General features: G+C 36.8%; 1 protein-coding gene across 3 annotated transcripts; it reads left to right on the top strand.

Moving 5' to 3' along the window:
* The first annotated feature begins 630 nt into the window (after window positions 1–630).
* LOC101268490 (uncharacterized) lies at window positions 631–21,652 on the top strand. Of its 3 annotated transcripts, XM_069288020.1 has the most exons (8): window positions 728–947; window positions 1,242–1,281; window positions 1,377–1,587; window positions 5,300–5,370; window positions 19,552–19,646; window positions 20,427–20,494; window positions 20,963–21,073; window positions 21,275–21,652. In XM_069288020.1, the coding sequence occupies exons 3-8, from the start codon at window positions 1,496–1,498 to the stop codon at window positions 21,408–21,410; spliced, it is 573 nt and encodes a 190-aa protein (XP_069144121.1). In that variant the 5' UTR covers window positions 728–947; window positions 1,242–1,281; window positions 1,377–1,495; the 3' UTR covers window positions 21,411–21,652. The 3 variants fall into 3 exon arrangements, with proteins under 3 accessions (XP_004245049.1, XP_025888452.1, XP_069144121.1); XM_004245001.5 differs by lacking the exon at window positions 1,377–1,587 and having other exon boundaries at window positions 631–947; XM_026032667.2 differs by lacking the exon at window positions 1,377–1,587 and having other exon boundaries at window positions 661–1,073.
* Window positions 21,653–22,424: the final 772 nt, after the last annotated feature.

A 22,424-nucleotide genomic window follows, 5' to 3' on the forward strand; every position in this document is an offset into this window, starting at 1 on the left:
TTAGCCATCAGAACATGATAATACAGAGACAACAACCTTCAACTTTCTTTCAGTAGCTTTACAAGATCTCAGAAAAAACAAAATTTTACCAAAGCATCCACAAAAAGATTGTTTTGACAAGATCTTGTAGGTTGTTGATTTTCATAATTTTTTCAACTGCTAACTCTTCACAACAAATATGTTGTTGTCCAAGAGCATCGGTCCTGGAATGAATTCAGAGAGTAATTCATGGGACAATTTTCTTAAATACCTCATTCATATGGATCCAAAACATTTAGATAACATAAATTAAATTAGTGCACGAAAAAAATAATAGAATGACTTTTCTCTATTATATGAAGTGTCACAAGAATGACGAGTACAGAAATTAGAATTAATGGATATTGAAATCTGGTTAATGAGTCTATATTTTAGTTGGATCGAATTTTACTAAATGGATAGTATTGAGTACTAAATATATGATAAAATTTTATAATAAAATAATAACATGAAGCCACATAGGTGCTATGTAGGCGCCACATAGACTAATGAAAATGATGGTACAATACTTAATTGTACAAGATTAAATATATGCCTAAAATTGAATGATAAGAATAAATATATTTTTAAAAAAATGACGGTACAATACTTAATTGACTCTTTTTCCGAATTAAACAGGGTAGAATTGTATTTTCGGAGCTGGATAAGTCTTATCATTAGACTGCTCCTCTCTGTTGCCAAACATTCCGATTAGATGACAATTACCGTGTACACCCCTGCGCATGTTACCACCAGCGTCTTAAATTCCCGGCTCCTCCGCTCTCCGCCACGACGGACATTGTCGACGGCGAGATATCACCGCAATTTTTGCTTAACTTGCGTGTTAATACCGGAGACAAGGCGGGAAAGCAGACGATTGGTCAACATAGCCCTTGGGGTCTTGCTTCAATGGCTAGCTCTACCTAACGGTGATTCCCTTCATTCTAGCAATGCTAACCTGCGCCACTGTTTAATGCAGTGCGCCTTACTAATTACATTTGTAATCATCTGCTCATGTCTAAAGCGACTTTTGGCTGCCATAGGTTATCATACAAGTGAGATAGTGATCGAAATTGGTATTATATATGCAAAAATGAAATTGTAGTTATATTCATTGCTCTCTGTGTGTCTAATTTTCTTGTCCTTCTGAAAATTTGTTTTGGATTAATGGAAAATTTTACAAGCGACTTAAGAAAGTTGTGTTGGAACTTTTTCATTTGCAGATGCAGTAGGAGCTAGCCCTTTTGACAAGTATGTGAAAAGGTGAGCACAAAAGTTGTGGGTATTTGTAATAGGTTACCTATATAGTTTTTATATAGTTGATGCTCTAATCCCATCTTGATGTCTATTGCTAAAAGTGAAGTGTCCAGTTCTGTATTCAGTAGCCAAAGCATTGTTAAAGTCCCTACATAGATGAGCTGCTTGGATAGAAAGAAACCTCAGGTGCCATCAGAACAAGAGCAACAATATCCAGAAGATGAAGATGAAGTGCTTAGTTCTGTTTCATTTTTGGTGTAAACAGGAGTATAGGGAAGATCTAGAATCAATTATGGATGTCTTAAGATCTTTGTAAGTTTTTGTTAAAATGGTTGAAGATCTTCTGGATACTCCTCCTCAATTGTAATTAGGAAACCTGTAACTTGTTGTGGTAGGATTCTGTTCTTTTAGAAACAGAATACAAGTTGTTACCTTCTTAAAAAAAAAAAAGGTCCTCACATACCAAGCCTTCTAGACATCACTCCCAATTTGAATTATGTCCCTCCACAACTCCTCTCTATTCTGACTTCCTTTCTTGGCATAGAAAATAGTTAGGTAGATTGAAAAAGTATCATTTGCAACAGACACTAGAATGAGTAAAGAAGAGACATTTGGTTTCTAGGTGTTTTCTCTGTATGGTGACTGAGGAGACAAACAAGCAGCTTTTTTTGCACTGCAAGTACACTGCTCAGTTGTGGAATTTGTTTCTCAACATACTGGCTATAGCTAGGCCATTCCTGAGCATACACCAGACCTTCTTAGTTGCTGGATCAGAAGAGGGGGAAGTAAGAGTCAAAGAGATGGTGGAGATTGATTCCCTCATGTATATGGTGGTCAGTATGGAGGGTGAGAAATGCCAGATGTTTCAAAGATAGGTCCAATCCCATTCATAAAGTCAAATGGAATTGTGTTGTATCTTTACTCTTTTGGTGTAAACAATTATGTATAGAGGATACTGATCAGATTATAGATCTGATAGGGAGTCTGTAATTTAACTTTTTGGTGGTGGCCAGCATATCCTTAATGCTGAAGAATACAAACTTACCTATTTCGAAAAAAGAAAAGAAAAAAGAAGAGTATATTGTTGATGAACCACCAGTACCTACACTTGTATATGAGCCCTCCATAGTAGTCATACCCTACCATGAAAAGCCATAGGGTAGTTGAGACAATGTTTGCAGTCAGTATATTCCCAGACTTTTGCATTTTAGTTCTACTTTCAATAACTCCCATAATTTCTATCTTTTATCTTTTCTTCTGCAGAAAGAGCTTCAACTCTTCTCTTTCAAAGGTTGGCTAAGCTTTCTTATGTTCCATATGGAGATAATCACTGAGGGAGATGGGTATCCCTCGGGTCTCCAGTGTGAGTGATCCTCACATCTTGAAGAGCTTCATAGCCATTTGCAACCTTCACATTTCACATGCTCCTCTATTTGTAGAACTTTAGGAGGCTACACCTTTTTTTTCCAGTTATATCTAGGTTGTTTAGGTTTTCGGTTCCTGGGCCTCTTCTTGTTGACTTCCTGGGACTTAGGCTCTTCCTGTGCTTCCACTTCAGAATCCATCATGCTTCAACTTTTTGGACAAATGTCATACACTTTGAACAAAGTTTTGGATGCCAATTATACTCAATTATGAAAAGATCCAGTTGGTATCATTACTTCAATAGACTCCAAGAGTGGCCATGATCAGCTTCAACTAGTACTCTAGCGTATGATTTTCGTGCCATTGAAGCAGTGAACCTGTCAGTGAGAGGGGTTTCCCAGTGTCACTCGCAACCTTACTCAATACTTCATCAGACCAATAGGCCACCGGAATTCATGGTAGCGTGATCCAAAGGGGGATTTTTCTTTGAACATGTAACATGTTTGTGTATTAATAACAAACTACACAAATGGTGTGTAATCACCCATATTTACATCTAGATGAGCAAAAAAATAAGCTCCCTAATCTTCTCATTAGGAATCTAGTACATCATATATTGATTCTAACTCTTCCACTAAGCTATGTTTACACCAAAAAAAGAAAAGCCCTTAACATTTTATCTTTAGTATCTGAATCCTAATGGCTGTCTTCAAAACACACTTGGTTTCTTTCTTTCCACTCAGTCCACCAAATGCAAGCTGGGAAATTTTCCATCTCTCTTTCTAGTTGGAGGGATTGGTATCACTAACTCAACATTTCAGTACCTCAGATACTCTTCCCAGCATAGTCCAGCTAATGCCTCTCAAGTTAATAAAAATCTTCCACAACTGATCAGTCCAGCTGCAATGAAGAAAGAGATATGAGAGATTGTCTCTGCTTCCTTACCGCATAGGAAACACCTTGAGCAAAAATTGGAACCTATCCTCATGAGTTTATGTTGTGTGAGTACAACTTCTCTTGCTAGTAACCAAGAGAAGCATGCAACTTTGTGGGGGATCTCAACCCTCCAGATGATCTTCCCAGTCCAAGTCCCACTCTAATTGTTTGAGGTTGTGAATACTCTGTATGCTGCTTTCACTGTAAATTTGTTCTGCTTATTTCTTAGCCATATCAAGCAATCTACCTCAGTTGATGTTCTTTTGAGCTGTTCAAAAGTTCTGAAAAAGCTTGCTAGCCTATCGATTTCCCAATCATTTAAAGTCTTCTGAAACTCAACTGCCACTCCTCTTCACCCCTATACAACACACCTTACCATCCTTAGAGCTAGGAGGAACATAGGATAGTGTCTTATCTTCCTTCACACTCCTATGCCCTAATCTTTTTTCTCCGCCAGATGAAGTACCAGCTTCAGAGAATTGTAGCTAGCAGGCTGCCAGTTGAGTACCGTTTGTTCACCCCCATATGGCTCCAGATGGATAGAGGATGAAGAGTTGGAGTCCTCTCCTTTATCCTGAACAATTAATGAAATCATACTGGGATTAAGCTTCCAAACTTTATTGATTGCATTCTACAACTCATTCCATCCTCCGATGTGACCAATTTCTCTCTGATTGTGCATCTTTACCAGAATGTAACTGTCTTTGTTCCCTTCGTCTCTTTGTCCACGTCATCGGGGTTGGTCCTTTACCTTGTCTTCAGCATGGTCCTTCTCTCTTTTCTGAGGATACCTCTCCGGCGGGTTGATCTTCACAAAACTTACTTTTTAATTGTACCCTGTCGCATAGTGTCCATTCCTCACCATGCCATGTGCGTTAGTCAGTTCCAGCCCAATAGAGTTATATGGTTTTATTTAATAATAATAAATTTGATATGGTTTTATTTAATAATAATAAATTTGATGATGTATTTAATGACTTGAGTTTGCACTTGGGTCTTTTTTTTATTGGAGTAGTTTGCACTAGGAATATTTTAGTGAAAATAATAAAAAAGAAGGTATCTTTTTAGTATGATAATGAAAGAGGCGAAGCATCGATAGTGATTTTATTTAGTTCAAGCAAGTTTTCCCTGGTTTAATTTAGCCCGCAATTTAAATGAAGTTAATTTATTTTTTTTCTTCTGTGCCCCTCTCAATTCTCAAGTCAAATTTATCTTGGGCAATCTGTTCTGTGAAGTAAACTAATTTCCCAAGTGGCGTTGACTATTTAAAATGTGCTAAGCTTTGGGTTCAAAGCATTGTTGCCTGCTAGCAAAGATGAAACTTGTATGTGGCAAAATTTTGTCCCCACATCAGAAAAAAAACAGTTTTTGTTTTTTCCTCAAGTGAATTACAGGATTGCCAACTTTTGTATTTTCACAACTATTGGTATTCATGTCAGAACATAGGCTCAAATAGCTTGTATAACTTAGTGATGTCAGGTGACTCTGTGCCATAATGTTCCGCAATCTTCATTAATTTCCATCACCCTGCCATCCTAACTTCACATCTGCCAATCTGCTTTACTTAGCTACCGTGATTGGTAAAATTATCTTTTGCTCAAGTCATTGTCATATGTGTTCTCACTTTAGTTTATAAGCCTGCGATACATTGCGATTTTGTTTAGTCTTTAAATTGAGTTGTCGTGTTCATTTTATTATTTTAATTTTTTGTTTTGATAACTAGGAAACAGCTTGATCCACTGGAGGCTTATGTACCAGCTGTGCTGCTAGCTGGGGTGCAGATTAAGGAATTAGGTGACATTCGTTTCCCACTTTCACTTTTTTCATTTCCTAGTGTGAAAAACTTTTAGAAAATATCCTCCAATCATATGTTATCGCTCCTTAGTTATCCAATAGTTACAACAGTAATTCTTTCTTTTCAGTAGTAGTTAATTTTCTGTAATAGTACTGTTATTTTCATGTAATAGTGCAGTTTTTTATTTCAGTTAAGTTAGGAAGTCATGTCCTAGTTTGTAGAGGTAGTTATTTTGTAAGTGTTGTACTTAAACTATTGTGTGTCTGAGGAAATGAAAAAACAGAAATTTACTAAGTCTTTGAGTACTTCAAACTCAAGAGATTGCAGGTTCTCTCTAACGAACCAACGCCATAGGTCGTAGGAAGAAAACATTCGGTTTCATACTACAGTGCCCCATAACCAGATCCATATCAGGGGACCATAACATCATGCTGCAATCAGTGTGTCTATTTAGATCGAGTATTTCAATGATCTTTAAAGCAATACAGAGATATACTAGATTTAAAGGAGTAACAATGGATAGACACCCGAAGTTGGCACCACGGTCAGATAGACACTTTAAATGTGCCAGTGATCATTAGACACCTTTTCTTGATAGAAATTTGTATCATGAACATCTATCTGCGAGATCACCCGCTTGAGACTCACTCTTTGCTGATATCAGATGGTCAAATGAAATAATGACATCTGTAATCTATTTTTTTTAATAAAAATAGAATTAGAATAACTTATAAAATACAAATTTTATTTATTTACCTATACCATAAGATGGTAGATTTCCTAGGATCAATGTAATTATGGTTTTAGCTTGTAACTTTTTGGAGGTAGCCAGCATACCCTTAATGCTGAAGAATACAACTTTAACTTTATCAAAAAAAAAAAAACTATACTATAAGATGGAGTTTACATGCCAAAGCAGGCAGTGGGTCAACATGTCTACTTTGGCATGTAAGGTAGTTAGGTGATTTTAAATAAAATTAAATAACATGATTGGCTTAAAAACAAGTTAGAAACTTAAATGATAATGTCACTAAAACACAGGTGGTTAGAGAATCTTGAAAAAGGTAACGTTTGGCAGCTACTGAGATGCATTTGGCGGAGCTCAAATTCATTTAGGTGATTTCAAAAAAATTCTTGAGTTATTTGTTTGTATTTTTTTTAATTTGTTATATATTTGAAAATTGTGTATTATAAGAGGGAGTTTGCATGCCAAAGCAGGCAGCAGGTCAACATGTCTTCTTTGACATGTAAAGTTAGCTGGGTTATTTTAAATAAGATTTAATAACATGACTGGCTATAAAACAAGGTAGAAACTTAAATTACAATGACACTAAAACACATGTGGTTACATAATATTGAAAGGGGTAACTTTTGGCAGGTACTGAGACGCATTTGGTGGAGCTTAAATCCATTCAGGTGTTCTTAAAAGAATTCTTGACTTATTTGTTTGTATTTTTTTAATTAGCTAAATATTTAAAAATTTTCATAAAAAATATCATTAATCAGAATAATTAGCAACTTATAATATTTAAAAGACAAAAAATCGAATTGACTCTCGAATTCTATTAGTGCCACATAAATTGGAGAAGAGGAAGTAACATGTATTATCTGAAAATTAAGCTAAAAGTACTATCAATCTCAATAATTAATAATTCAAAATATTTAAAAATCATATAACAATTTAGTTGACTCTCCTAATTCCATCCATGCAGTATAAAATTGAGATAAATAGAGTAACACATATTGAGCATGTGTTTGCACGGGCTCTCCAGTAAATATGAGAAAAGCACTCTGTTCCTCTAATTTCTTTCATCAAATGTTTCAGAACTGAACCTCCGATCCCCCCCCCCCCCCCCCTTTTTTTTTTTTAAGTTGTATTCTTCAGCATTAAGGTATGCTGGCTACCTCCAAAAAATTACAAGCTAAAACCATAATTACATTGATCCTAGGAAATCTACCAACTGTTCTGCTACTTCTATACCTTCTTCTTTACACCAAAAAATCAACATGTTAATGCGATTTTCTTTAACTTTCTGCATAGTGTTAGTAATATTCTCATGACACCTAAGATCTCTTTCTCTCCAAATAGTCCACCAGACACAAGCTGGTACTATAGACCACCATTTGTTTTATGTCTTGCTCCCCCCCCCCCCCCCTCATCCAGCAGCTCAAAAGATCAGCAGTATGTTCTGGCATCACCCAAGGCTCTTGAGAAATGCTGTAGACCATGCGCCACACCTGAACAGTAACCCTACAGTGTAGAAATAAGTGGTTGTTCGTTTCTTCCTTCTCATGACAAAAAAAACATTTGGAGACAATCTGGAAGCCTCTTTTTCTGAGTTTCTCCTGAGTGAGACATGCCCTTCTGGTGACCAACCAGGTGAAACATTTTACCCTGGTTGGAGTGTTGCCCTCCCATATTTGTTTCCATGGACCATGAATTCCCCCAGAGTGAGTCATGACCTCTCTCCTATACAGTCTACGTACAGAGAACTTGCCATCAGAGTCATGTTTCCATCTTATACCATCTGCTTCCGTAGTAAGGCCCGTGAATTCACCCAATTTGAGTAGCAGTTCAGCAATTCTATCCACTTCCCAATCGTTTAGATTTCTCCTGAAGGTGAGGTTCCATCCCTGACGGGACCAAATCTCAGAAATTTTAGCCTCAGGATTGGTGCAGAACGAGAAGAGATCAGGGAAAACCGTGTTTAGACAGTCTTGTCCAATCCACTTGTCCCTCCCAAAAAATACTTTGTTGCCCTCTCCCACCTTGACCACCAAATTCTTCTTTAGACTATCCCATAAATTTCTGATTGATCTCCAAACTGATACCCCATATGTGCTATCTACTACATTAGACATCCACTCCTCGGTCTGCCCATACTTGTTGAGAATTGCTCTTCTCCATAATGCCTGATCTTCAACCACAAATCTCCAAAGCCATTTAGAAAGTAGACTTTTGTTCTGGACCCTCAGATTTTTTATGCCAAGACCCCCTGTCTTCTTGCTTAGTAAGGCTGTCTGCCATTTAACTGAAGTGTATTTTTTCTTCTTCTTTGTTCCCCGACCATAGGAAATCCCGCCTCAATTTATCCAACCTCTCTTCTACCTTTGCTGGTAGAGGGAAAGGAGACATAACATATGTAGGCAACACATCTAGGACCGAATAGATCAGAGTGACTCTTCCTCCCAGAGATAGATAGTTTGTCTTCCAATTAGCCAACCTCTTCTCTGTCTTCTCAATGATTCAATCCCAAATCACCAGCTCCTTATGATTATTCCCCAAAGGCATTCCCAACATCTGAATATTTGCCACTTCCTTGACTTGGAAGATGCTGCTTTTCGCCCAGTTCACAGCCAGTCCGGAGACGGCCTCAAAAATCACCAAAACAACTTTAATGTAACTAACTTGTTCAGCCTTTGCATCGCAAAATATTAGTGTGTCATCTGCATATAAAAGGTGACTTATCTGCAAATTGAGTCCTGACTGATTACTAATGTTGAAACCCTTTATCCAGTCCTTCTGATTGGCCGCTCTAATCATACTGTTAAGACCCTCCATAGCTAAAATAAAAAGGAATAGGGAGAGAGGGTCTCCCTGTCGTAAACCTCTCTCAGAAGGAAAAAAACCAGCAGGTTCTCCATTAACAAGTATGGAGAACCTGACAGTTTTGATGCAAAATCCTATCCATTTAAGCCATTTGTCTCAAACCCCATCTGCCTCAGTATATTAAGTAGAAACTCCCAATTGACATGATCATATGCCTTTTCTACATCAAGCTTGCACATGATTCCTGGGATCTCTCCTTTAATCCTCGAGTCTACACATTCACTTGCTATTAACGCGGCATCCATAATTTGTCTTCCTTGAATGAAGGCCATTTGGTGATTATTCACTAATTTGCTTATCACTTTCTTTAATCTCTCTGCCAACAGCTTGCCAAAAACCTTGTAAACTCCACTAATGAGACTGATGGGTCTGAAATCCCTAAGTTCCAAAGCTCCTGTCTTTTTTGGGATTAGAGCCACATAGGTGACGTTGAGACTCTTCTCTATTTCATGTCTTTCATCAAATTGTGTCACTGCATTCATGAAGTCTGCCTTCAGTATCTCCCAGAAGTTTTGGAAAAAACTCATCGGAAAGCCATCTGGTCCGGGGGCCTTATCACTAGTACATGCTTTTATGCAATTTAAAACTTCCTCTTCCTCAAATTGCCTCTGCAGCCATACATTTTCCTCTTGTGTAATGCTTTCTGCTCCCTGTACTTTAATTTCTGGCCTCCATTGTTCTGTTTCTCTGTAAAGATTTTGATAGTAACTGATTATGGTTCCTATAATTTCTTCTGAATCTGTTACTGTAACCCCTTCAACCATCAGCTTATCTTATCAATGGTGTTGAATCTTTTATGAGCTGTAGCCATCCTGTGAAAATACTTGGTATTTCTGTCTCCGTGTTTGAGCCAGTGTATTCTTTCGATCCCTCTCCCCTTTTTCTTTCTACACCTGTCGTTATCCTCTCCCTCTTTTTCTTTGAACACCCCCCCCCCCTCTTCCTCTTCTTCTTCCCCACCCTTCCTCCTCTACACCTTCCACCTTTCCCTTCCCCGCTCCTCCTTCAACAAATCTGTCAAAACTGTTGCGGGTCAGAATCTCTCTCAAAATTCTGAAATGTTGTTTTTTTAAAAAAATTGTAGAATTATCAAATGTTCTCAGAGTTAATTGAGCATTCATGTTTTTTCTTAAATTTTGATATCGGAAACATTATGCACTCTTCAAATAAATTATAGATTTTAAGTTGTACTTCATGTGAAATTAGTTGGTTTTTGAGTCATTATGATTGAAGTCCATCCTGTGCACTGCTTCAGTATGTTGTAATGTTAAAGCAATTCACTCTTATTATACAAGATGTTGTCGTATCAGTTCATATTTTTTCAGTTGGTTGTGGTGGTATATGGTGGAGGTGGGCAGAGGGTGGTGGAAAAAGTTGGAGTTAGAATAGGTCACTTCCATAATGTGTTGCCTCTTCTTTTTTTTTTTTGAGAAGGTAACGATTTGTATTATAAACCAATACTTATGTAGTACTGAAAGCCCCTTTACAAAAACGTATGAAATTCTAGGAACAAAAACAGCAAGCCTAGCATGATTCTAATACTTTTCTTTTTTTTGAAATAGATGATTCTAGTACTTCAAGGATTGCTTCTGCATCTACAGGGGAACTCTTTGTACACCAAAAACATAACAAAATACAATCTGTTTTGATCATCTGTAGGGATCTATCCTCAAAGCTTCTAGCATTCCTTTCTCTCCAAATGGTCCACCAGATGCATGCTGGAATTGTCCTCCAATAATTTCTGTTCTTTGCCTCAATTCCTGCATCCTCCCATCTTGAGAGAGTGTCAACAATCGTGCTAGGCATTGGTTATCCAGATTTGTCTCCAGGCCAATTGAGGGTTAGAGGAGTCCTGATCATGACCTTGTAACCTGAGCTCACTTTGAATCTTCCTTTGTTGTGCTCTGTCCACCGTAGGCAGTCCTCCCCTTCCTTCAAACCTTGAAATGATTCCAACCTTTTAAAGAATTCAACTAATCTACAAACTTCCCATTCATTTAAATTCCTTCTGATAGTTAGATCCCAACCTTGGGGAGACCACATTTCAGCCACTGTTCTGTCTTTATGCAGTGCTAAGTCAAAGATGTTGGGGAAGATCTCTGACAAATTTTGATTACCAAGCCATCTATCTTTCCAGAATTGTGTCCTGACACCATTGTGTACTGTTATAGTAGTATGATTCCTTAGGAAAGGCCACCAGTTCCTAATTGATCTCCAAACAGTAACACCATAGGGATTGGTTGCTTCCTTGGTGACCCATGAATCCATCTCTCCGTACTTCACTTTAATCACCTTGTTCCACATTGAGTGTGGTTCATGAGCATATCTCCACAACCATTTCAGCTTTAGAGCCTTCCTTTGGTTCTTCAATTTTTTTATGCCTAATCCTCGTTTTTTTCCTGTGATCATAAATCTCCATTTTACCAGATGGTATCCCTTTCTTTTCTTGTTTCCTTGCCAGAAAAAATCCTTTCTTAGTTTATCCAATCTCTATACTACTCCTACTCCTGCAGGTATTGGAAACAAAGTTAGCATGTACGTAGGAAGGGCATCCAAGACTGCATTTATCAGAGTGAGCCTGCCCCTTTTGATAAATATTGTGCTTTCAATCTGACTAACTTCTTCTCACATCTCTCCAAGACAGAATTTTTTAATTTCTTTGTACTGTGATTTTGCTCCCAATGGCATCCCAGGTAGATAGCAGGTAGTGCTCCCACCTCGCCTTCTAGCACTGAGGCCAAGAGCTCCATATTGGAGACCATGTTTATGGGATATAAATGGATCTTTCCCCATTGATGTGAAGACCTGACATACCTTCAAAAAGCACCAGAATTACCCTAGGGTATCTTAGTTGTTCCTCATCTGCATCACAAAAAATCAAAGTGTCATCTGCATATTTGTGTAACCTCCAAACTCTTCTCATTGTTTGTGGACACTTCAAATCCCGCGATCCACCTATTTGTTTTAGCTGTCTTGATCATGTTATTAAGTCCCTCCATGGCACGAATAAAGAGGAATGAAGATAAAGGATCCCCTTGTCTGATTCCTCTTTGGGCTTCAAAAAGACCTTCGGGAGCACCGTTAATGAGGACAGAAAACTTTACTGTTGAGATGCAAAACCGTATCCATCTAATCCACTTTTCTCCAAATCCCATTTTCCTGAGTATATTGAGAAGGAACCCCCAGTTAACATGATCATAAGCTTTCTCAGTGTCCAGTTTGCATAGGATGCCTGGTTTCTTTTGACCCACTCTAGAGTCTATTGCTTCATTTGCTATTAAGACCGCATCCATGATTTTTCTTCCTTTGATGAAAGCCATCTGTTGGGAGTCTACCAGCTTGTACATCGCCCTTTTGATTCTCTCTGTTAAAACTTTAGACAAGTTGTCATAGAAACTGCCTATCAAGCTTATTGGTCTGAAGTCTTTAAGTTCCTTTGCTCCTTTCTTCTTTGGGGTCAAGGCAATATAGGTAGCATTGAAACTCTTCTCAAACATTTCCTGCTCATAGAAATAATGGAAGGCCGCCATGATGTCATGCTTAAGAATTTCCCAACATTTGATGAAAAAACCCATAGTGTAACTATCAGGTCCTGGGGCTTTATCAATTACACATAACTTCAAGCATTTATAAACTTCCTGCTCCTCAAATTTGGCCTGTAGTTGTGATCTTTCTTCCTCTGATATTGAAGGACAATTCACTAAATTTCCGTCAGGTCTCCATCTTTATGTTTCAGTATACATTTTCTCATAAAACTTGATAATTTCCTCATTACTCTGTTTGGTTCTGTGATGGTCTTTCCCTCTACTTCCAATTGGTCAATATGGTTGCTTCTTTTATGGGAATTTGCAGAATTATGGAAGAATTTTGTATTGTTATCTCCTTCCTTCAACCACAAAATTCTAGAACTTTGTCTCCAAGCACATTCCTCATTTTTTATCAGTTCTTCGTACTCCATAAAGATCTCTGCCTTCAAAGTAGCCTCTTCCTCTGTCAATGCTCTTTTGTTCAGCAAAGAGGGATTTTTTAGCCTTTGAAGCTGTCACAGGGCTGGAAGCTTACCTTGCGAGGAGTCACCTGTTTAGTGTTGATATTGATGGTAATATTGAAGAGTTGGCTGAAATTGTGATGTAACGTTTCTTGTTGTATATTTGGGACTTCCTCTGAGTGTAAAAAACAATGATCAAATGATGGTCAATGAGTTCTAGACATGTGCAAAGAAACTGATCCCCCGGGAAAATAGTATTTATCTTTAAGTGGAAGGCGCACTCTAATCAACATAAGAAAGAGGGGATTGATCAAAAATCTCATCCTTTTCCTTGAAGGCTGATGTGATTTGTTTCCAAGATTCTAAAATGGAGGGGGATATGAAGGAAATAGTAAGAGAGTTATGGGGGGTCAGATGGATCAGTTATACTCAACTGGAGGCAAGTGATATTAGGGGAGGGATTATCCTAAAGTGGGACAACAGAATTTGGGAAGGGGAGATCAGCAGTATAGGCTCTTACTCTGTAACCTGTTATCTACAGTGATTACAGGTAATAATCAGGATTTCTCTTGGTATCTTACTGGAGTATATGCATTAAATGACATAATGGAAAGGGAAGAGGCATGGTGGGAAATTGCATCAGTTAGGGTCTCTGATTTCAGGTCCATGGGTTGTCTCTAGAGATTTCAACACGGTTAGACATCCATCAGAAAAGAAGAATTGCAACAGAATTAAAAAATCAATGACAGACTTCTCCGAATTCATTGAAGACATGGAGTTGATAGACTTCGATTTAACATGTGGTCAATTTTCCTGGAAACAGGGGGATAGACAGGCAACTGCTGCTAGACTAGATAGATTCCTAGTTTCAGAAGGATGGAACACACATTTAGGACTATAAGACAACTTGTTATTCTTAGATTGACCTCAGATCACACAACGCAGATGCTACAATGTGGTGAGTATGAACTCGATAAATCTTATTTCAAGTTTGAGAATTGGTAGCTTTAAACTGAAGATTTTGGTGACATTGGTGACAGAGTGAAGAACCGGTGGGAGTCTTTCCACTGCACAGGAAGGCCCGACTATATCTTGGCTTTCAAACTGAAAGTTATGAAAGGAGAAATTGAAGGAATGGAGTAAAATAGTCAAGGGTAATATGGAATTATAGAAACAGAACATACCAAACCATTTAACATAATTAAAGGAGCCAAGAACAGAGGATTTTGACAGAAGAAGAAATAACCAAGAGGCTAACTTTATCACTGGAATTTGAAGATATCGATAGGCATGAGGAGACTGCTTGGAGGCAAAGATCCTGGGTACTATGGGGCTAAATTAAGGAGATAGAAATACCAATTTTTTCACAGGACAACTAATGCACACAGGAGAATAAATACCATCGGTAAACTAGTAGGAAGAGGAGAAACTTTGACAGACCCAATCAACATCAAGAAAGAAATAATCTCTTTCTTGAGTTCTCTACTCAGAGACAGAGGAATGGATACCACACTCTGCTAGGAGCCTGCAGGAACTGTCCCATGGTCAGTGCAAAAGACAAACTAATGTTGATGGCCCCCTTTGAACCACAACAGATTCTGGACTGCTCTAGGACCAGATGGTTATACTCTGGCTTCTTCCACCAATGTTGGGCAGTGATTAGTTCAGATGTAGTAGCTGTAGTACAAAACTTTTTATAATGTAGGTTTCTTTCAGAAGAGATATAGTGCTATATTTGTAGCTCAACTCCAAAGAAAGTGGGTGCTATTGAATTAACTGATTCCAGCCAATCAACTTGATTGGGAGTGTCTACAAGATCTTTTCCATACTCTCAGCAGAAAGCTTGAAAAAAGTAACCCACAACTTGGTGCCAACAGATGGCCTTCATCAAAGGAAGACAAATCATGGATGCTAGCTACTATGATGGCAATTGAATGTGTTGAAGGAATGCAGAGGAGCAATTTGCCAGATATCTTATGCACACTAGATATCCAAGAAAACTTTTGGCCATCTTAACTGGAACTACCGTCTTGAACTATTACAGAAGATGGGATTTGGATCCAAGTGGATAAGGTGGATCAAACATTAAACCGGCAGAGTCAAATTCTCAGTATTGGTCAACAGAGCCCCCTACTGGTTTTTTCTCTTCCTACATAGGCTTGAGACAAGGAGCTATAGAAGGCATAAGCAATATGATATAGACTGCAAAATTAAATGGATGGGTCAAAGGTTCCCAAGCAATTCCCAGTACAGTGAACGACTTACAAATATCCACCTGCGGTATACTGTTGACACCCTGGTTTTCTGTGAGGCTTCCAAAGAACAAATTCTATTATTGAGAGTGATTGTCATCCTTTCTGAATCCATATATGCTTACACATTATTTGGATAAAGAGCTACATTTATCGTGTCAATGAAATGGCTGATATTCAATCCTTGGCTGATGTTTTAGGAGAGACATGAACACTTCCTACTAAATACTGGGGTATGCCTCTTGGTGCAAAGAGAAAATATGTGAGATATGGAATGAGGTGTAGAAAAATGTGAAAGAAGACTAACCAACTGGAGAAGTCAATATATCTTTATGGGAGGAAGATTGACTTTGAACAACAACATGCTTGATGCTTTACCCACATATATGATGTCTATCTTTCCTGCCCCTATATATGTGATAGAAAAGATAGACGCCTTAAGGAGGAATTTCTTCTGGCTAGACAATGATGACAAGAAAAAATTCATCTTGGGTAACTTTGACAAAAAAACAAGAAGAAAGGGGGAATGGGAGTCAGGAACATGTTGATGCACAATAGACGTCTGATTATGATGTGGTTGTGGAGATTTGATATAGATGACAACCAGCTTTGGAAACAAGTTGCTAAAGCTAAATATGGAAAAGAGGGGTTATGGACAACAAAGGTAGTGACTACTTTCTATGGATGCAACATCTGGAAATCTAGGGATAATGCCCAAGTACCCCCTCAACCTATGCCCGAAATCTCAGAGACACACTTATACTATACTGAGGTCCTATTACCCCCCTGAACTTATTTTATTAATAATTTTTTACCCCTTTTTAGCCTACGTGGCACTATCTTGTGGGCCCAATGATGGTTGACTTTTTTTTCAAACTAGTGTCACGTAAGCTATAAAGGGGTAGAAAATTACTTATAAAATAAGTTCAGGGGGGTAAAAGGACCTTAGTATAGTATAAGTGTGTCTCTGGGATTTCGGGCATAGGTTGAGGGGGTACTTGTGCATTTTTCCGGAAATCTATCCGAAACCTTTGGCCGATTTTCCAACAAAGAATAGGCTTCAAAATTGGGAATGGAATGAAAAATTTCCTGTTGGAATGACGTTTGGATTAGAGAAAACACACCCAATCATCTCTTTCCAAAATTATACAGCTTTTGTCAACAAGCATCAATAGCTGACATGTGGACAGACATGGATTAAAGACTTATTGACCCTGGGAATATAAGAAATCAATGTATTTAGGGAACCGAAACTTATCATCTGCCAAACTCAAAAGAAATGAAAAACGGGCAAGTATTGAGTCTCAGATTTAGAAGAATTTTTGAATAATTGAGAGATGGAAAAAATTGCAGATTTCCTCCACATTCTCAGTTAAATGGTTTTTTAGAAGAGGTGGATAGCTTAGTTTGACATTGTCACAGCAAAAGGGAAGTTTTTGTAAAGTCTATATCTCACTAGCTCCAACAATCAAGTGGGTTGTTCACTATGGAAGATGAGCTGGTGGTGAAAATTCCTTACAATGTAAGCTTGTTTCACATGGCTTTTTACTACAAAAAAGGTTCTGACAAATGAAATACTTGAGCAAGAGAGGAATGCAACTATACTCAGATGTTATCTCTTTGTAATGAACAAGTAGATATAGTTAACCACCATTTTTTTTGCACTGTAAATGGACATATCGACTATGGAAACTTTTGATCAACTTGAGGAAAATTTAGTGGGTGATGCCAAGAAGAATAAAGGGAGTGCTAAACTTAAGGAACAGTGATGGCAATGCAACTAGCAGGGAGGAGATATAGAAAGATCGTCTCAGCTTTATTTGGTGGTCAGTTTTGACTAAGAGAAATCAGAGATGTTTTGAGGGAAAACATTGTGACATCCAGAAGATCGTGATAAATTGCCTACCCCTCTATTATTTTTGGTGTAAACAGAAGTTGTTCATACAAACTGAAGATATTTTGTATGTTCACAGTTTATAATAGTTAAGTTTTAACAGATAAGACCCTTATGTAATCAGCCTACTTTTTTGTCGGACTAACAATTTCGTGATGTAGTATTCCTGTTGATATTAATTTTTACTTTTATGAAAAATTTACCAACTCAAAAATATCATTTGAATGATCATGATGCAATACGAAGAGCATATATTCAAAAGTCTTTTCCAATTTCAAAATTACAAGTTTCTTCAATGATGAGCTTTTGAGTAACTATTTGGTATTTATAGAAAAAAGAACATTTTTAATATTTCCAGTGAGTTTATGATGGACACGTCTTAGAAAATGAGAACTCTGAGGAGAGGTGCAACAAACAACAACATACCCAGTGAAACTCCACAAGGTTTAAGGAGGGTAGAATGTATGCAAACCTTACCACTATCTCGTGGAGGTAACGATATTGTTTTCTGAGAGACCCTCGGCTCAAGTGCAACAAATCCCGGTATAAAGGAGACAATGAAGATCGAGGAGAATTTGGCTAATAATGAGGAAATGATGCAAAAGTTTACCAGAGAGATTAATCATGTGATAATCCAAACTCCATAAACAACACACTAGGGTAGACTATTAAGAAAAAAACAAACAATTATAAAAATAAAAATAAAACAAAAGAAGTACAATAATGCAACTAGTACCATTGCAAACACCAGCCACCCTATGCACGACAACATTACACTACCTACTAATTTTCTACCCTAATACGTATCCTCCACACCCTCTTATCTAGGATCATATGGTCGGTAGCTTGAAACTGCATTATATCATGTCTTTCATATCTCCCTAATACTTCTTCGGCCTACCTCTGCCTCTCTTCATTCCTTCTATAAACAACCTCTTGTACCTCCCCATTGGTGCATCTATGCATTTCCTCTTCACATGTCCAAACCATCTGAGTCTCGCTTCTCTCATTTATCTACCACTGAGGCCCATCCCACCTTATTTTGAATATCCTCATTTCTAACTTTATCACTACCTAGTATTATGGGTGGGCGTTCAGTTCTTTGGTTCGGTTTTATCAAATTTCACTTCGGTTTTTCGATTTTCTGTTTTAGAAAAGTGTGCACCATATACCAAACCAAAGTAATTTGGTTCCATTCGGTTTAGTTAGGTGTTTTTAAATTGGTTTTTCGGTTCGAATGAAAAATAAAATGAGGACAAAGTCAAAGTGTAAGATAATTAAAATTTAAAAATATGTTGAGGGATCATGTGTCTCTCATGGAACGCTTGTTGTGCTAACTAAAAGACTAATCATCTTTGTCAAGAACATTGTGCCTTCAACTATTTCTCTAGAAAAACAAGGACGAAGACGGGTTCCTTAACATAACATACATTGATAAAAATATGTTTTGGTTATTCTTGAAAACTAATATTTGAAGTTAACTATTAATTATACATTTGTTTTGTTTTTTTTAATTTGTTCATGAATGATTTAATTGTTAGTTGAATTTTTATTATTAATTTGTATTTTTTTCAATAAAAGTTCGGTTCTTCGGTGCACTGAAGTTCTAAGACCCTTACACCGAACTAAGGAACCGAACTTTTGAAAAAATAACACCGACACCGAATCGAAAATTGAAGAACTGAATTAGTTCGGTTCGATTTTTCAGTTTCCCGGTATTTATGCCCACCTGTACCTAGTATGGCCACACATCCACGGACCAAACATCCATCGCAACATTCTCATCTCTGCAACTTGCATCTCTTGGACATGGGAGTTCTTAAGTAGCCAACATTCAGTTCCATACAAAAATGTTGGTCGAACCACCTTGCTACACTACTTACCTTTGAGTTCCAGTGGTACCCTTTTATCACACAAGACTCTAGAGGCAAGCCTTCACTTCATCCATGTCACACCGATACGATGTGTGATATCATCGTCGATGTCCTTGCTCCCTTGACGTATAGATCCAAGATACTTGAATATATCTCACTTGGGGATATTTTGTGTGTCAAGCCTCACTTCCATGCTTACCTCATGCATCACATCATTGAATTTGCACTCCACATATTCTGTCTTGGTCCAGCTCAACCTCAGCCCTTTAGCCTCCAAAGTATGTCTCCACATCTCTAACTTAACATTAACTCCAAAGGTGTAGTAGTGTGCTTGAATTTATTTTTCTAATATATGGCATTGTTATATTAATTTATTCACTTCTTTAAATGTCGACGGTGCTTATGGAAAATCATGTGTAAGTCACTGGAAGATAACTCTAGGTTCTTACAAGTTGTCACATTTTACTGAGTGCTATATATTTGGAGTGTATTGTTAAGCTTAAAAAGTTCTATTGTAAGATTTCACAGCATGATATTAACATTATCTTTTGGCATTTTATAGAGAAATCCTTAGAGATTGATCAACCTAAATATGGAGATTGCCGGAATATATTGCGTTCTGGTCCTGCATCATCTCTTCGTGTCAATATTCGAGCAGTAAGTTAAAGTTCTCCCACATCTCACTCTCAACTCTATGAATGACATTTTCTGACGGTTGATAATTATCCATCTGTACAGCTTTTCTCAAAATTAGGAATGTATGAAGCTGATTTGCTTGGTTTAGACTTGTGAATGTTCCATTCTGGTCTTGGAGCACGCTATACATCCTAAGGATGAGTGATAAATTAGGGATGTTAAATGATTTTAAACATTTTGAGACAATTTTTTATCTCGTAGGCAGTAGGAGGAACTTGAAAAAGATTCGAAGAGAAAAAAGCAAGAATTTCTTCATTTATCTGCAAATGCTCTGCTATGCCATATCTGCTGCATGGTGCTAATATGAACATTTGTCATTTAGAAGTCCAAGCGAAGTATTCGAATTAGAGAGTCAGTTAAACAAAATACCATTGCAAGTAGCATTTTTGACAGTTTATCATATGTCTATCAAATCAAGGAGAAAATATCCCGAATGCTCAAATTTTAGTTACCAAGAAAAGAAAAAAAATCTGGGTACATAAAAAAGAAAAAGCTCCAAATTTTTTAATATATCTTGTTGCTTGGTTTGAAAATGGTGTTGCACTGATGTTTTATATTCCTTCACATGTTCGACTAATTCTAGGCAGTTCTTTTTTCTTTTCATTTAGTTATGTAGTTTGTAATTTCTTTTTCTTAACTAGTCTATTGATTGTTGTACAGAGAGATACTTAGGCTTCTTCCTACTACAAAATAGATGATCAACTGCTGAAAAAATTCTCTTATTTTATCATTCAATTTCAGGTAGCACAATACGCAGCTGATGGTGGCAATGGTAAATTAGCTTTCAGTGATGTTGATGAGTGTCTGAGGTACTACGTCGTACATTCACCTGTCAACCTGAACAATGTTGTTTAACTATAACGTAACACGGTAACATTATAGCTACGCAGTTAAGGCTGTATATTAAAATTTGTTGTACCTGCACAGGATGATCAGTCTATTGGGTAGATGTAAGAAAATTTTAGAATGTCCTTGGAACACTGATGATTTCTCTAGGTCAGAGAGAGTTCCATAATTGATTTTGTTCCTGTAAGCTTCCTGATTTATTTTCTTGAACAAGGTTGGCTGCAAAAGATCATGTCACGAATATGATATTATTATTCTACACTGCCAGATGGAACACCTTCAAATTGATGACAAGAGGAGCATGCTTAGTATGTACATCAGTAAATAAAAGGACCAATTTTAACCAAAATGCAAATTGGACCATCATTGCATGTCAACTTTGTTTTTTTAGTCACACATGATGCTATTTGTGTTTTTAATCTTTCACGCAGTGCATTGGAAGGACTTGACTCGTTGCTTTTGCGTGCATCAAGAAAGGATCCAGGGGCCTCAATTGACTCAATGAAGGCACAAATTGCTACTGCCTTAAATGCATTGGACAGGTCATACTTCCATCATTCTGCCTCAGTTATAATTCCTATATGAATTCCCTACATCCTTTCTTCTCTATCCAAATAATAAATAGCGTCTTTCAACCTCAGTGATTCTTTATATCTCAATTATCCCTGCAATAGTTATCTAGTTTAATCTGAACGAGTGGCGGCTTTTGCCTAGTAGTTATTTTTTACCTTTTCTTTCTTCAGTCTTCTTAAAACTGTCCCAACTGATGTGCTTGAAAAGGGAAAGTCTGTAGCTGATTCATATTTTTTTGCTGGTGAGGAAGAAGTAGCACCTGAGAGACTGGACCCTGAGCTGAAGCAACTGGAATCTATACTGTAAAAAATTACAAAAGCCTCTTTCTTGATCAGGTCAATGTTTTTGCATTGCTCATTAGTTGATGGGCAGAGAGAGTGTTACTCTTTACTCTCTTCATTGATGCAGGTCATTCAAAGTATTTAAGTAATTAGTGTTGTTTTATCTCTCTACTGAATCGTTTCATATATGCATATTTACTAATGTAAAAATCACACCATATGTACATTTAAGGCTATATATATCGAGTTATAAACATACTTTTAAAATATTCTTACTTATAGCATATCAATTAAAATTATATTTATTTAAAAATCAATTATAATATAATTTAAATACTAATTAATCTGTTTAAATTTTTATTTTTATTTTTATTTTTTTATGTAAAGAAAGTTAATAGAAATACTTACAAATCATCAAATAATAGAATATTAAAAAAACTCTTTAATAAGACTTATTGATTTGTGGGGAAAATTGAATTAAGGTTTGCTTAGAAGATTAATTTTTCTCTTTGTAATATTAATTTTATGATTACAATAATGCAACAGTATATTCAAAGAAATAGGTCATCCTATTTCTAGACTGCATAATTACAACTATCCTAATAATCATATCAATTTTAACTAGTTGATGGCTAACCAAACATCCTTTGAGATTTTCAGTAAGTTGAAATAGGTAATGGGGTGGAGATTAAATCACGAGCACTGATCTACAAAATGAACAAGTGAGATACAAGTATGCAACATTTGATTTAAGATGGCTAAAATTGGAATAAATTTGAATATGAAATAGCTAGAATTTAATTAATTTGAAGCAAAATGTATGGATTGCAATCTGAATATTACATATATTTAAATAGAAAATAGATGAATATTTATGAAGTAAAATTGTAACTTTCCATATAAGGGAAATACACACTTCATTAAATTATATTTACAAATTAGATACTAAACAAACTTGAATAATATCCAAAAATCATTATTTCAAATTAATAAATAATAATAGTACATAGCTACATGTAGCCTACAAGAATAAAAATAA

Source organism: Solanum lycopersicum, chromosome 8, assembly GCF_036512215.1.
Source record: "Solanum lycopersicum chromosome 8, SLM_r2.1".
Taxonomy (NCBI): Eukaryota; Viridiplantae; Streptophyta; class Magnoliopsida; order Solanales; family Solanaceae; genus Solanum; species Solanum lycopersicum.

What these genes read in the sequence shown, in the direction of transcription:
- LOC101268490 (XM_026032667.2), top strand. Translation starts at nt 734, where the DNA reads ATGACAATTACCGTGTACACCCCTGCGCATGTTACCACCAGCGTCTTA. An exon ending in TGCCATAGGTTATCATACAA is followed by an intron (nt 1,074 to 1,241) that starts GTGAGATAGTGA and finishes TTTCATTTGCAG; the next exon opens with ATGCAGTAGGAGCTAGCCCT. An exon ending in GCCTTAAATGCATTGGACAG is followed by an intron (nt 21,074 to 21,274) that starts GTCATACTTCCA and finishes TTCTTTCTTCAG; the next exon opens with TCTTCTTAAAACTGTCCCAA.